The sequence below is a fragment of the Kogia breviceps genome, chromosome 17 (genome assembly GCF_026419965.1).
Source record: "Kogia breviceps isolate mKogBre1 chromosome 17, mKogBre1 haplotype 1, whole genome shotgun sequence".
NCBI classification, from domain to species: Eukaryota; Metazoa; Chordata; class Mammalia; order Artiodactyla; family Physeteridae; genus Kogia; species Kogia breviceps.
Genome location: NC_081326.1, coordinates 38,918,279 through 38,934,475, shown reverse-complemented (window position 1 = coordinate 38,934,475; position 16,197 = coordinate 38,918,279). Strand labels below are relative to the sequence as shown.

General features: G+C 39.4%; 1 protein-coding gene across 7 annotated transcripts in view; it reads right to left on the bottom strand.

The window, feature by feature from the left end:
* The window catches only part of NDUFAF6 (NADH:ubiquinone oxidoreductase complex assembly factor 6), a 31,617-nt gene extending 16,699 nt beyond the window's left edge, over window positions 1–14,918 (bottom strand). Inside the window, exons 1-3 of one of the 7 annotated variants that reach the window (XM_067017062.1) lie at window positions 14,824–14,918; window positions 9,081–9,180; window positions 2,912–3,034 (exon numbers count right to left, since the gene is read on the bottom strand). In XM_067017062.1, coding sequence (XP_066873163.1) covers window positions 2,912–2,998 — 87 coding nt within the window. In that variant the 5' untranslated portion in view covers window positions 2,999–3,034; window positions 9,081–9,180; window positions 14,824–14,918. Of the gene's footprint in view, window positions 1–2,022; window positions 2,112–2,911; window positions 3,035–9,076; window positions 9,181–14,515 lie in introns of those variants that run through there. The other 6 variants (XM_067017061.1, XM_059042901.2, XM_059042903.2 and 3 more) reach the window with 6 other exon arrangements.
* Window positions 14,919–16,197: the final 1,279 nt, after the last annotated feature.

Sequence of the window (16,197 nt, the reverse complement as noted above, 5' to 3'; positions counted from 1 at the left end):
TAGTGGATATTATTGGGTCAAGTGACAAAATTGGAATATGAATGGAAAATTAGATGAAAAGTGTTATATCAAAGTTAAATTTACTAAAGTCAATAACTATTCTGGTTATATAAGAGAATGTCTCTATTAGGAAATACTAAAGTATTTAGGGACAAAGGGACATGATGTATGTAACTTATACTCAAATGATTTAAAAAACTTATGAGTGTGAAAATATATACAGAGAGCATGCTAGCACACACACACTTGAGTGAGTACGCAAAATGATTAACAAATGGGATAAAATGTTAACAACAGGTAAATTTAGGTAAAGGATATAGAAATGTTCTTATACTATTTTTAATTTTGTAACCTTTCTGAAATTTTGAAGTTATTTCCAAATAGGTTTTTAAAACATTGTTTTCTTACCAAGTCAACACTAAGTATAATATATTTTCACAATAAATAACTATAGTAGTGAACAAAGTCTTAGGAATATCCTACACTTCAACTGAGACTCTAAGATGTCACTGACACTAAAATGTAAAGGCTGACATGCTCATCAATACACATTTATGTGACAAAAGGTGGATCTGTGGAGAGTGGAACCCACTTTGCCCTACAGGAACTTAACAGAAGCTAAAAGGGCTACATGGAGTTGGTTTCCAAGTGCTCTCAGCATTATTACAATTACATAGCGGGACTCTCTACAGGCCTCTCTCCCCAGTCCCAGGAATCAGCCTAGGATACCTCAGTCATTAGAGTCCTGCTCTTGTTTTATTTTGCACATGTCTGAGTAGGGCAGGACCTGTTTGATCTTTGTAACCACATCATCAAGCACCATTCCTGGCATAGAAAAGTACTCAATAAATACTTAACCACTGAAAAGTCAGACTCCTATTCACTCAAAACTGATGCTATAACAGCTGCAGTTCCTTGACCACAAAATATAGCTCTCTTGTCTGATTCTGAAGGAAATTGGAGATCAGGATAAAAAATAAATATTTATAAGAAGCTGTAAACCTGCTGAACAAAACTATCAAAACTTTGGAAATAGAAGCCAAATAGAACAAAAACCTTGGCTATAAATATTAGAAATTATAGATATTCAACTATTTTGTACCCTAAAGGCACCAATGAAACAGTGTGGCAAGAATGTACTCTTTGGACAACATGTCACTGTTTCCCTATTTAATCTTCTAAAGAACCTGAAACTCTTCAAAGAATCACCTGAAAGTTAGACTGGACAGTGGTGCAATAAGGGTATGTTCCAACAGAATGGGGAGGGGTAGGGAATCTGCAGTCAGGACAACTGGTCTGAACACTACCTGCTTCTTTCAAATACTCATATTAACCTTCAATACCTGTCATATCAGAAAGCTGGCCAGGGACTTCCAGCCAGTGGCACAGTGGTTAAGAATGCGCCTACCAATCCCTGGTCCGGGAAGATCCCACATACTACAGAGCAACTAAGCCCATGTGCCACAACTACTGAGCCTGCGCTCTAGAGCCCGCGAGCCACAACTACTGAGCCCATGCACCTAGAGCCTGTGCTCTGCAGAGAAGCCACTGCAATGAGAAGCCCACGCACCTCAACGAAAAGTAGCCCCCACTCACCACAACTAGAGGAAGCCCGTGCACAGCAACAGAAACCCAATGCAGCCAAAAATAAATAAATTAATTAATTTTTAAAAAAAGAAAGCTGGTCAACATTAATCAACAAAATTTAAGCAGCTATTAAAACTGGACAAATTGGCATACACGTAAACATTGTGTAATTCAGATGTTTTCCAGAATTTTTTTAAGAGAAGCAAAGGCAAGATAAATTTGTGTTAAAGAAATATCTGACCTTTCACATTATTTCCTGACAAAGGTCAGAATCTTCAGTGCAAGTTTTAGCATAAATCTCTAATGCAGTCAGGTTAGTATATAAAATAAATAGAGTTTCTGGATTTTTAGAGAAACTTTTTTCTAAACTGAGTCACCTAGGATGAGATTCTTGAAGTGGGATGAGTAAAGGTAAACAACTAATCTAATACTCACAAGCTTCCCATTCACTCTTTCTTCTCAGTCCCCGGTGGAGGGGCCTGGCTTTCCATCCTTACTGAGGCTCTGTGAAGTCAATCTGGGGCCCACAAATGGGGCCTGCCTCTGCAGCGGCACAGACCTGAGAAGAGGCGTACCACTGTCAGGTCTGTCAGTGGCTCCTGTGACGGAAACTATCTTTTGGCATTCATCATATTACAATGGGGACACAGATCAGTGATGAAAGGCATCTAATTCCCTTTCTCTGTTCATAGTTCAGCATATTTCTAAACTGTGCATGGCTGTTTGTGAATGAGGAATCCATACAGCTTTAATGTAAAACTAATTACTAAATACATCTAGTTTACAAATAATACCCTAGCCCATAGGTGTCCATTCTCGGACACCTAAAATTCATCAACAAATACACAATTCTACCAAACTAGACAAGGCAGTTTTAGATTTGTGTCTGGACAATGATGACAGCACGTCCCCTGTCACAAAAGATCAATGCGTGATTTTCTACAGCCCAGAATACGGATTAAAGCACTGGAATAAGGAGCTGCTGGGCAGTCAGACAGAAGATGTACCTGCCACTGCTTCAAAATTTGGAGGGTTTAAATTCTGCAATCAAATATGTGGAAAATAACTTATAACATAAAGAGACCAGATTCCTCCTTCTTCCTTTAATAAAGAAATACACTGAAGATGTGTGCAAATTATTCGTGGATGATTTTAAATTCTGTCAAATCTAACATATATCTGAACATTACATGAGCCTAAAATTATTTCAGGATAGATTCCCCATTGACACTATCCAAATTGTATGTAACAAAAAGCATGCTCAAATAACATTCTTACAAATGAAAAGTAGGGGTCTTTTCTGGGGTTTTGGTTTTTTTTTTACCTTCCATAGTTCAATGGCCACAGGCTGATGTGGTGGTCTGTCACAGTATACATCATCCACAGTTTTTTTCCAAAACTGCATTCTCATCAGTCCAATTGTTTTCTCAGACACGGAGTCCTTAACCTGTAAATAGTGTTTAAAAACTTTAATAAATGCACTGTTCACAGTCTCAAAAACCAGCATTTGTAACTGCATAATCATATAATTCAGCCAAAAATTAAGTTTCTCTACATTTAATTTTTCCTTGAAGTTATGTATCATTTAAATTATCATCATTATGAGTTTCCTAAGTAAAAGCTACAAATTATTTGGTGCTTATTCAAAAATATTTTCAAGGTCTGCATTCAAAAATAGGAGCAATTCTTCTAGAAAAAAATTGCAAGAAAAAACAAAGAGAGGGAGGGGGATCATTTCGTTTAAAAGACATTTAAGAAAGAGATCAACCAGTCACATGTAGACCTATTTGAATCCTAATTTAAAGAGACAGAGACAACTAGGAAAATCTGAACACCAGACGTTTAATGATATTAAGAAATTATTGTTAAATTTTTAATAAATAATAATGGTATTGTGGTTATTTTTTTTAACTGAGTTCTTTTAGAGATGCAAACTGAAATATCTGCAGGTGGAAAATTTTGAGACTTACTTCAAAATAACCTGGAAGTGGGGAATGAGGGGGGTGGTGAGTAAAGATGAGAAAACAAGATTGGCCATGAGTTAGTAACAGCTGGAGGTGGGTGATGAGGTATATGGGGGTTCATGATGCTTCTCTCTCTACATATGAATATACTTCATGCTGTATATGACTGAAGTTTTCCAAAACAAAGTTTTAAAATAATAAGTGGAAGAGAAGAAAAACAATCCTCACTGGGTTAGTGACAGTAAAAATATTTTTAAGTCTGAAGATAAACGTAGGAAATAGAACCAGAGGCTTTTTAGAGGAAGCAGAGAAGGAACTAATATTTATCAAATGTCAACAAGTACCAGGTACTGTACCAGCGGTTATCTGATCACAATCCTCACAACAAACGCACAGGGTCCTTACGAATACACCCATTTTACAAACACAGAAATTATGGCTCAGAAAGGTAGAAGTTTATCCCATGCTCTGCACACTCACAGCTCTTATAATCGAACCAGAAGGCTATGTAAAAGATTGTGGGAGAGGGGAGGGGTTGACTACAAAGGGACGCATAAGGGTTGATGGAATTGCTCTGTATCACGACTCTGGTGGTAAATACGTGACTCTAAGCAGTTCTCAAAACCTCTAGGACTGTACACCACAAAAAGTGAATTTTACTGTGGTACATTTAAATAAACTCATTTATTTATTCACTAAGTAACTTTTTAAAAGAAGATTATTAGACTCTCTCCCTCACTTACTACTTATTAAGAATGGCGCTGGGTCAAGAAAGAATCACCAATGCATGCTAAATCTAGGAGGTAAATTTTTTATTTTTCATTGAGCTATAATTGACATATAACAGTATCTTAGTTTCAAGTGTACAACATGATTTGATATAGGTATATATTGTGAAATGATCACCATAGGTCTAGTTAATATCTATCACCACACATAATTAGGAATTTGTGTATGTCGAAACTTTCAAGATCTACTCTATTAGCAACTTTTAAACACATGTATTAGCTGTACATTACATTCCCATGACTTATTTACTTATAACTGGAAGTTTCTACCTTATGACCACCCTCACCCATTTCACCCATCACCCACCCACTGCCTCTGACAACCAGCAATCTGTTCTCTGTATCTATGAGTTTGGGGGTTTTTTTGTTTTGCTTTTGTTTTTGTTTTAGATTCCACATATACGTGAGATCATATGGTATTTGCCTCTTATTTCACTTAGCATAAAGCCCTCAAGGTCCATCTGTGTTGTCACAAATGGCAAGATTTCTTCTTTTTTATGTCTAAGTAGTTTTACATTGTGTAGATATACCACATCTTTATCCAGTCATCCACCAATGGACACTTAGGTGGCTTCCATGTCTTGGTTATTGTAAATAACGTTGCAATGAACAAGGTGGTGATGTATCTTTTCAAGTTAATATTTTCATTTCCTTTGGATAAATACCCAGAAATGAAATTACTGGATTATATGGTAGTTCTAGTTTTAGTTTTTTGAGGCACCTCCATGCTATTTTCCACAGTGGCTGCACCTATTTACACTCCCACCAACAGTGCACCAGGGCTCCCTTTTCTCCACACCCTCTACAACACTTGTTATTTCTTGTCCCTTTGATAACAGCTATCCTAATAGGTGTGAGGGGATGTCATTGTGGTTCTGATTTGCACTTCTCTGATATTAGTGATGTTGAGCACATTTTCATATACCTATCTGCCATATATGAGGTAAATTTTGATGAGGACCATGGTCTTTAAATGTCTCCTCATATTTAACAAGGAAAAAAATGTTAACATCTTGACTAGTGACCAAAATTGGTATCGCCAATAAGAGGCATACAGACATGTAATGCCTCCTTGTGATTCCCTGAGAAGGACATATACCATTTAGGTAGTTAAGCATTAGACTAGATATATATAAATATAATCATGACAAAAAATAAACTCCAAATGAGAAATACTCAATTTTTGAAAAGGAACAATATTGTTTTTAAAATATCAATGTAATAGAAGAAAGTCTGTGGAAATGTTCGAGATTAAAGGAGGTCAAAGAGACATGAAAACTAAATGCAATACGTTATCCTAGATTGGATCCTGTACAGAAGGGTTAAAAAATGCCATAAAGGGCATCATTGAAATCACCTGACAAAACTGGAAACCAGAAGGTAGATTAAATAAATGTACTGTATCCATCTCAAATTTACTAAAACTGATAACTGTTATGTAAGGGAATATTCTTATGGTAATGAAATACAGCTCAAGTTTACAGGGATAAGGGCCATGGTGTAGTCAAGTTACTGTAAAATGATTCATAAGAAAAACAGTGCAGGTATGTGTGTGCATATTTGTGTGTGTGTGTGTGTATACACAGAGAGAGACGGAGAGAGAGAGGGAGAAGGGGAGAGGGGCACAATATGATAAAGCAAATAGGGCAAAATATTAACAGAAGGGTATATGGGTATTTGTACTATTCTTACTTTGGTGTGTGTGAAATTATTTCCCAATAAAAAGTTTTTTGGTTTTTTTGTTATGGTCTTGGTGCTGGGTGGCTCTCTTAGCAATGCTTAGTGTTCAGATCCCATGGCATATGGTCTATTCTCAATACAGCATCAAGAGTAATCCTTTAAAGAAGATGTGGTGTACACACACACACACACACACACACACACACACACACACACACACACACGGAATATTACTCAGCCATAAAAAATGAAACAATGACATTTGCAGCTATAAGGATGGACCGAGAGATTATCATACTAAATAAAGTCAGTCAGAAAAAAGACAACTACTACTTACCAAAGTGATATCATTTATTTGTGGAATCTAAAATATGACACAAATGAACTTATCTATGAAACAGAAACAAACTCACAGACATAGAGAACAGACTTGTGGCTGCCAAAAGGGAGGGATGGATTGGGAGTTTGGGACTAGCAGATGCAAATTATTATATACAGAATGGATAAACAGCAAGGTCCTACTGTATAGCACAGAGAACTATATTCAGTATCTTGTAATAAATCATAATGGAAAAGAAAAAAATTAATAAATACTTTTTTTAAAAAGAGTTAATCCTTTTAGGAGGGAGATCAAGAAGGCAGAGTAGGAGGACACTGAGCCCACCTGACCCCATGAACACATCAAAAATACATCTACATCGCTGAAAACAACCTGGAAACTGGCAAAAAGGCTCTTCTACAACCAAGGCTGTGAAAAAAGATGCACATGGAGTCGGGGAGGAAGGGAGGAGAACCGGTTAGGCTGGGACCCAGGCCCTCAGCAGGGGGCACGAAGAGGAGGGGGATATCACACACAGGCTCAGGGAACCACCCTGGGAAGCAAGGGGTTTGAGCCACACATCAGGCACCCCAGCCCAAGGGTATGAAACCGGTAACACCATTACCCTTAGCTGGTTTGAAAACCAGCGGGACTTACTGGAGGGCTTTAAGAAACCAAGACTCTGCTTGTGAAGAGTGTGTACACACTTACTTATTTCCGGGAATAGCATGGAGGCTGCAGACTGAAAACTGTCTGCGGCTCTGACCAGCTGCCTGCTCCAGCCTCTCCGGCTCCAGCACTGCTCTCCACTAGGGCGAAGGCTGTCATTGCTAAGGGGAGCGCATACACTTAAAGAAAAGGAAGCCACCTTGGACCTGACTCTGCCTCTGAATAGGGTGAAGGCAGCCATTAACAGCATGCACATCAGGCTGCAGGCTGAAAACTGCCTGGGGCTCTGACTGGTTTCCCAGCCCATTCCAGCATGCACCCCAGCCCACACCAGGCGCCTGCTCCAGCCCCTCTTGCTCGCGACTGGGGCTGAGGTGCCATTGCTAGAGGAGTGCACACACAGAGAAGGATGGGAGCCAGCTCAGACCAACCCTCAGGGCTTGTGCTCCAGCACCTTGGGTGCCAAAGTGACTGAAGTGGTCTCCAAGACCTTACTTCTTCTGGCCCAGATACCTCTAACGTAATCTCCTCCTACACTCTCCCTCCTTTCTCTGTTGTGCCACACTGGCCTTCTTGTCTTTGAATATGTCAGGCACATTTACATCTCAGGGCCTTTGCACTTGCTGCTCCTTCTGTCTAGAAGACTCTTCAGCCACGTATCTCACTCCCTTGCCTCCTTCAAATCTTTGCTAAAATGCCATCATCTCAGTGAGGTTTTTCCTGATCACCCTACTTAAAACAGGAACCCCTGCTATACCTAGCCTTCCCTATCCTCCTTAATTTTTCTGTATAGTATTTACTTGTTCCTGGAATACAGGGACTTTGTATGTTTTATTCAATGCTATAACCCAGTACCTAAAATAGTGCCTAGCATATTTTGGACAATATTTGTTGAATGAATGAATGAACAAGACTGTGTGTACAAAAAAGCAGTAAGACAGACAGCCATCGGGAGATGGAAGTGGCATCTTGTGCAGGGCAGTGGAACCAAGGGGCAGCCAGGTGGACACTGCCTGGAGTGGCACACAGGTGCAAGGCTACCTGCACAGTTGAATTTATTTAAATTAAAAAAAAAAAAAGCAAGACATTCCTATAAGGTGACAGAGAATCAGGGAAAATATGGAAGATTTATTTATTAAAAATGGAATTTTAATTATTTTAAAGTTATAATGGAAGATCACATTGGGTACTATTTATTGTTAAATTGTGACTGACTTAAGATGCTTAAGTATAGTTTATACCTGAAAAAGGATGAAGTAAAAAAATATAGACCCATGACTTCTAGAAATACACCGAGGACAAACAGCCAGACTCTATTACTCTCTGCAGATTTATAGTGTTTAAGACAATTATGCCTCAGTACTATACTCACATCCTTTCATGTGCTCCTACTTCATGTCCTATCATATTCACCAGAGAGGCTGTGTCAAAACTTGTCATACTCTTGAAGACTCCAAACCCTCCCGTGCTCCCTCACTCTCAATAACTAACCTCTCCATTTCATTTACTGAGATCAACGCAATTCTATCTCAACTCCCTCATTTACATTCTCCATTTCAATTTATCTTATATCAGCACACATTCTTTCCAGTCTAAGAAAAATAAGAGTTGCTCCTTTGTTTGTAATTCTTTAGAAAAAAGTGAGTTAGTATGATATAAGGTCTGGGTTTGCTATAATTGCTTCAATTTCCATTTCACTTTAAAGCTAAAAACTCAATTTAAAAAGTGCTCTGAAGAACTGCTATATACATGTAAATTATGCAAATGTTGTAAAGAATAAGCAGTAATACTCTGATTAACCTATTCAACTAACAGACAAATATGCAATGTTAATTGCACAGTTTTATAATATCCTTAAAAAAGGAAATTCCAGGATGGTCTTTCCGAAAACATTAAGTTCATTAGGCTCGTTTTATTTTTGGAATTGAATTGTTAAGTAGGAAAAAGAAATCACCAGCAGAAACCTTAAACACATCTAACATATAAATTACTACTATATTTCTTTATTGTTCAGCATTAAACATATTACATCACTATTTTTATAAATAATTTTTAAGGTATTTTAATACCAGCCTGAGCCAGTTCCACATTGAAAGCTCTCAGTGCAAAAGCAGAGTTTCTGGATTCTGCAGGGAATAGCAGGGAGCATAAATAGCCTTCATAATCTCGTTTCCTATAATAAATAAGCAAAAAAGAAAATTACTTTTCACTTTCCAAACTGCACACAAAAAAATACTGACCAAAATGAACCAAAAACAAGGCTTCAACTCAAAACAGCCCCCAAGTTTCCTATATTTTATATGTTTCTCTACAATTATAAAAAATTTATCTGCTTCCAATCCCAGACCAGTTAAAATGAATAATCAATCCCTATTAATTTATTTTGACTTATATAATATATATATAATTTTAACTGTTTCAGAATCACTTTGGTTTTAGTAAGAATTCAAATGAGTTACAGACGTAGAAATCAAGAAAACAGTGCCAGCAAGTATTGGTATGAACTCATGGTTTTGAATGCATAGATAAATATATACATAAAACAAAGACAGAGAACAATATGGGGGGTGTGTGGGAGGGTGCGCCTGTGTGTATGCGCGCACACACTCACACTTACTTCTATCTCCCTACAGCGTCTGCTGACAAAGCCTAGAAACAATGATATCCGCCCCCATACCCGCAGTGTCAGTGAACACACCTTGATTTCTCCGCTGAAAGAAACTAAGGCTCCTTGAAGGAATGACTGTCTCCAGGACTGGTGGAAGGAAAATACCAAATAAGCCTGAAACATCTTCTTGAGCAGAAAGTAAACAAATGTTCAAAGAATGGAGTGACTTGTTAAAAGGACAAAGAAATTGGCTTGATGAAATTCTATTGGCCAAGTCTGGGATAATTTGAGCATCAAAAAAATAATGACAGTAAAAGATTGTAACAGGACCCCATGAACTCATACCAATATAAATGAATGAATAAACACAAAGAGAAGAAAAATTTGACAACCAGTACAATGCCAACTGATAAACCTAGAAGACATGATTGAATTTTAAAATCACCACTTGATAACTATTAAAGTAAAAACTGATTCAAGCAAATATCAATAAATGTCTGAAAATGTTAAACAGGTGAAAGTTTGATAGAAAAAGAATATTTACATAGTATTAAAGTATCTTATCACAAAATAAATACCATTTGCTAACATTCTTATTAATTTAAAAGGGAGAAACCTGAAAGACACTTGAGAACCAAGTAACAAAAAGTTCACTCCACAGTAATAGGATAAATCAACACCATGTGCTTTCTGACATGATACTGAGAAAAGCACAGCATAACTTCTGTAATATTCCTGCAAAAATTGTGTAAATCATGAGTAAACATTAAATAAACCCAAACTTAAAGTATACAAAGTAGCCTGTCCTGTTCTCTTAAAAAAAAAAAGTCAAGTTCATGAAAGATAAGGAAAGACTGAGAAACTATTCCAGATTGGAGAAGACTAAAGACACATGACAACTAAATGTAGCACATGATCCTGGATATATGAAAGACATAACAGACTAATTAGCAAAATGTCAATGGAGTCTGTGATCAGATGGTAATACTGGATCAATTTTAATATCCTGATTTTGATGGTTGTACTATGGTTATATGGGAGAGAATCCTTGTGTATTAAAAACACACACCAAAATAATAAGGGGAGTAACGGGGCATCCACATCTTATTCTGAAGTGGTTCAAAACGTTAACAGTGAGGGAATTTGGGTGAAGAGTACATTGGAGCTCTATGTACTATTTCTGTAACTTTTATGTGAATTTGAAATTACTTTAAAATGAAAAGTTAGGGCTTCCCTGGTGGCTCAGTGGTTGAGAGTCCGCCTGCCGATGCAGGGGACACGGGTTCGTGCCCCGGTCCGGGAAGATCCCACATGCCGCGGAGCGGCTGGGCCCGTGAGCCATGGCCGCTGAGCCTGCGCGTCCGGAGCTCCGCAGCAGGAGAGGCAACAACAGTGAGAGGCCCGCATACCGCAAAAAAAAAAAAAAGAAAAAGAAAAGTTAAAAAAATATAATCCTCAGTATATTCATTCTAGGATGACTTAAGTATAAAGTGCTTACCAGGGCTTCCCTGGTGGCACAGTGGTTAAGAATCTGCCTGCCAATGCAGGGGACACGGTTTCGAGCCCTGGTCCGGGAAGATCCCACATGCCGCAGAGCAACTAAGCCCGTGCGCCACCACTACTGAGCCTGCGCTCTAGAGCCCATGAACCACAACTACTGAAGCCCGTGTGCCTAGAGCCCGTGCTCCACAACAAGAGAGGCCACTGCAATGAGATGCCCGCGCACCACAACGAAGAGCAGCCCCCGCTCACCACAACTAGAGAAAAGCCTGCACCCAGCAATGAAGACCCAGCGCAGCCATACATACGTAAATAAAGTGCTTACCAGACTGCCTATTGACAAGGCTACTTTCACTGTAATACACTGGAATCTTAATATAACAGTATTTCCTATAAAACAGTACTCAGTATAAAGTGGGTCCAACCTCATTCCATGGAGTTTAGGTTTGAAATTCAGACTACTCCCACTTTTCAATTGGTTCACACTTTGTCGTGTGGCTAACAGAGAACTTAAACCTTCACAATTCCCCCAACTTCCACATAAACAAAAGGGAGAGATCATGAATAGATAGCAGTAACCTTGTTATCACAAGACAGCTCTACTAAAAAAACTCACCATATGTGGTTTCAGCTACAATATGGAGAGTTCAGACAAAACTTTATAGCTTATACTTGTAAATATATATAGATGTAAACATTTTTAAATTTTATTTTGTTATAAAGTCTCTAAACTTCAAAAGTGTTTAAAACACGTGAAAGTTAGTATGAGACAGTAAGAAAACACTGAATAGGAATCAAACTACAATCTTAATTTCCATCCTTCACACAAATGATACCAGTAATGTCTACTTCCTAACTTGAAAAATGAGGCTTGATATTCTACCTGTTTCATTATCTCCTTAAAAATAACCAACATGTGAAGTACTTCAAGTTTCTTACACAAAAATGAAAAATGAAATGAAGACATAACAGAACTGTAACAGTCCTTGGGAAATAAGATATTCTACACAGCTAATGGTTTGCCCTGTTAACAATTTTTAAAATACTTTGGAAATTTTTCTAAACAATATTACCCACTTCTTTACATTAAATAGGATATGCTATTTAACCATTTCTTCATCAATCAGGATCATTGTTATCAACATTGATTATTGGTATACAAGGATAACCTATAAATAGCTAACCAAGGTCCAGTTACCTAAGAACTGTTCTAGATAATGAGAAATGCTATGCTATGATGGCTTTATACAGCAGCAGGGTCAATAACCTTTCATTCATTCATTCATTCAAACATTTATTCAGTGCCTAGCACGTGCCAGGCACTGCGCTAGACACTGAAGATAGGTATAGACTTCGGTCTAGCAGGGAGAGACAGACATATGAGAAGTAAGCATATCTAGTGCTAGGACTGCTATGCTAATTCCATGGACCTGTGCCACTGAAGCACAAAAGAAGTGGTTCCTCAGGTGAGGCTGGAGAACTGCACTTCTAGATATCACCACTGCCACCACCTCATCTTATTATAACACTAATCCCAAGGCCTGAGGCAGTGTTCCTCAAACCAAACCCCAAGAAGCCTATCTAAATTAGGATTCAGATTTTCCCAGGAACCTTGATTCCTAGAAGATCCTCGGCTGGCTAATCTGAAGTTATATATCGTGTCTGATATTAGCATCTTGTCTGATATTTGGAGGCCTTGCATAAGACATATGTCCAAAACAACCCTGCACACACAATTTCGGAGGCCAAATCTTGCAAAGATTAATGGACAATTAGAAGCTAAAAGTTCTAATCTTCCTTTCAAGTTTATTTTCTTTTTATTTTAAACTATTTATTGAGCATTCATTATGTACCAGCATTTTTATATACATCATGTAATTTAATCCTCACAACCATGTTATAAAGTAGAAATAGAAATCTACAAATGAGGAAATAGCTGAATCTTAAAGTAATTAACTTTCCCAAGTGACAGAGCTAGGATTAATAAACTGATAAGGTCTGCCTGCTGCCTGCTTTTCCATAAATCGCTAGTCAACAGCCTCCATTCCACTTAAATACCAATACGGACAGACTAAGTATCTGGCCATTTATAAATATAAATATATATTTATAAATATAAATATATATTTGAGAAAAGCTGTTATGTGATATCCATAGGCTATTTCTAGAAGAATATATAAGAAATTATTAGTAAGAGTGATTCAACCCTGGATAGGAAAGTTAGGACACTACTGGTGTCAAAGAAAAATTGCACTGAACAAGTGGATATGGATGGTATACGTTTTGGTAACTTAAATGTCTTATCATCAAAAAATGATAACTTAAAAAAATATATAGATGAATATAATCTTTTTGGCTTTTACAATTCTTAATGACCTGATTTCCACTAATGCTACCTTGTTTCTCCTACAAGCAATCAACAAGTAAATAAGGTGGGGTAGGAACACTATTTTTAAAAGTGATTAAAAACGAAACAAAATACTGAAATGCATGGGAATGTTGTCGGTATACTACATTTTGCTACAACAGAATTCAAAAAAATTGGATGTATATACTAGCCCAATCAAATTCAAGATAGTTTAACTATTCTAGCACTTCCAGAAGTCCTTGAGACCAGGTAGTTTGAGACTTTTTGCCACTGTTACGAATTAAGGGCAGCAAAAGGGCAGCGGGGGCGGGGCCGGGGGGTGGTGGTGGTAAGCCATTCACTCCTGAAGTCAGGCCTGGATTCCAAGGCAGGCCCCTGCCCACATGTACCAGGTAACCTGATTCATCCAATTTATCCCACAAATGATTAACAGCGACTCCTATGTGCTATATCTTTCGCGTATTACCAGAATAACTGACTTTATGAGGCTTAGATTCCACTGAACTCAGGTAAATTCCAGAATCTCTCTAAACCTTCATTTCCATGTCTGTTAGATGAGATAATAAAGTTTATACCGTACTCACTGTACCCCTGCTTTGTGCCAGGCATTATTCTAAATGCTCTAATCCACATAACTGTACTACAACTGTTCCCTCATACTTTGTAACGAAAATTAGATAATTTACTTGTAAACTACTTTGCATAGTACCTGACACACAGGAGGAACTCAGAGTTAACTACTGCTTAATTAAAATTAGTTACTAGCCATCTTTCGAATTTTAAAAAGCTATTCATGCAAAGCGTTTAATTAGGTAAAAGTTAAGGCTCGGGCAAGGTGACAGACGAAGGAATTTTGCCACAAATTTGTGACCAGTGTGAAAGCTCCTGTTGCCTCACTCCCCCATACACCCGAGCTCACACGCTGAGGGACACAGGGAAGGTGCAGGTCCGCCCCGAGGCCCGCCGCACCCACCAGGGTCCCTTTCGGCCTGCTCCCCGACCTCGCGGCCGGGGGCAGTCCGGCTCGCTCACCGCAGCAGCTCCAAGCAGTAGCGGTCAGTACCCGAGACACCAGGTCCGCTAACCGCGGTCACGCTCCGCCCGGACCCCGCGGGCTCCGGGAGCCGCCATGCGTGCGCCCACAGGCCCCTGGGCGGCCGGCAGCGGCACAGGCCGGGGACGCCGGGCCGTAGTGGGCCCCACGCCGACACCAGGGTGGCGGCCGCCATGACAGCGACGCCGCCGTGCCCTTCAACCTCGCGCTGTTAGCGCGCGGACACGCCTAGCCTCGCCCCGCCACGCCACGCCACGCCACGCCCCCGGCAGCTCTGTCTGCGCACCTCTTAGCGGCGGGAAGGAGACCGCTGGGCGCCCCGTGGAGGTGAGACAGGTGGCGCTGTGGTCCCCTGCATTTGCGCCGCCCCCGCGCTCCTCGGGCCTTATAGGTTCCAGGAAAGCCACGCCTAAATTAAACGGATCTCGCCCAGGCTCTCCCCCTTCCTTCCAGGTCCTTCTGAAGGTGTATTGATATTTATCGAGGCAGTAGGAAAGAGAATAATTTGACAGTTTACTAGCTTGATTTATAACTTTTAAACCTTTATTCACATGGTATGTGAGCCTCCTTTGGCACTTGTACCATCAGATCTCTCAGATATTATAGTTGGTTGGGTCTAGTTGCCACGACCTGACCTGGTCCAAGCCAGCAGCTGCCTACATCTGGATCCCAGTAACACTCCTGCCTCCAGATTTGACCAGATTTTTCGCGCTGCAGGTACACTTGTTCTTCCTAAAGGGTGCCTCTGATCATGACCCCTCCCTGCTTGACCAGTTTTACTGCGTGTTGGGTAAAGCTCCTGCACGATAGTAGCCTCTTTTTACCTTTCAGCCTCAACCCTAGCTATCTGCGTTTGTGACTCCATTGTAATGTTTCTCCTTAAACCCATGGGAGAGTACTCTGTTATCTGGACCTAAGAGCTCCAGCCAATTCACCCTGCTTTGGTTTTACCCCCTGACACTGGCTCTCTTCAGCCTATACAGGACCTCAGTCCCTCCTGCATAATATTCTCTTTTCTCTCTGGACTTCTGTCCTTTAGTTCTGACAGACACACACTAGTGTTTCTGATACCAAAGTTTAATAAACCTGCTCAATTAAAAAAAATCACTTATCTACATCTCTAGTTCTGGTCTCCTGCCTAGCTGGACTTTTCCATCTCCACATCTTGCCATTACTTCAAAGTATATGTCTAAAAAACAAATTAAACTAACTCCTCTTCTTAGTCTTTTTATCTGGACAGTGTCCCCCTTCTCACAAGCAGGGGAGACACTTTGGAGTCACCATTACTCTTCCTGCTTCTATATCTAATGTAATCTAACTTGTCAGGTCCTGTCAATTCTTTTATCTTCATATGCTCACATCCATGGCAGCATAACTTGTGCAAAACTACCTGGATTCAGATTCTGGTTCCACCTCCTACTATCACTGTGACCTTGGGTGACAGACTTACCTTTTCTTGTGCTTCAGATCCCTCCCCTGTGAAATGGTAATAGTAATAGAAGCTGCCTCATAAAGTTCTTGTGAGAATTAAATGAGTTAATATCTTCAAGGCATCTAGGGCAATGCCTGGCCCATAAATAGCACTCAAAACAAGTCATCTGTGTAGGGAAAATATGAAGAAAGACTGTTTATAGGGACCAAAAAGATTGTTGGGTGTCTT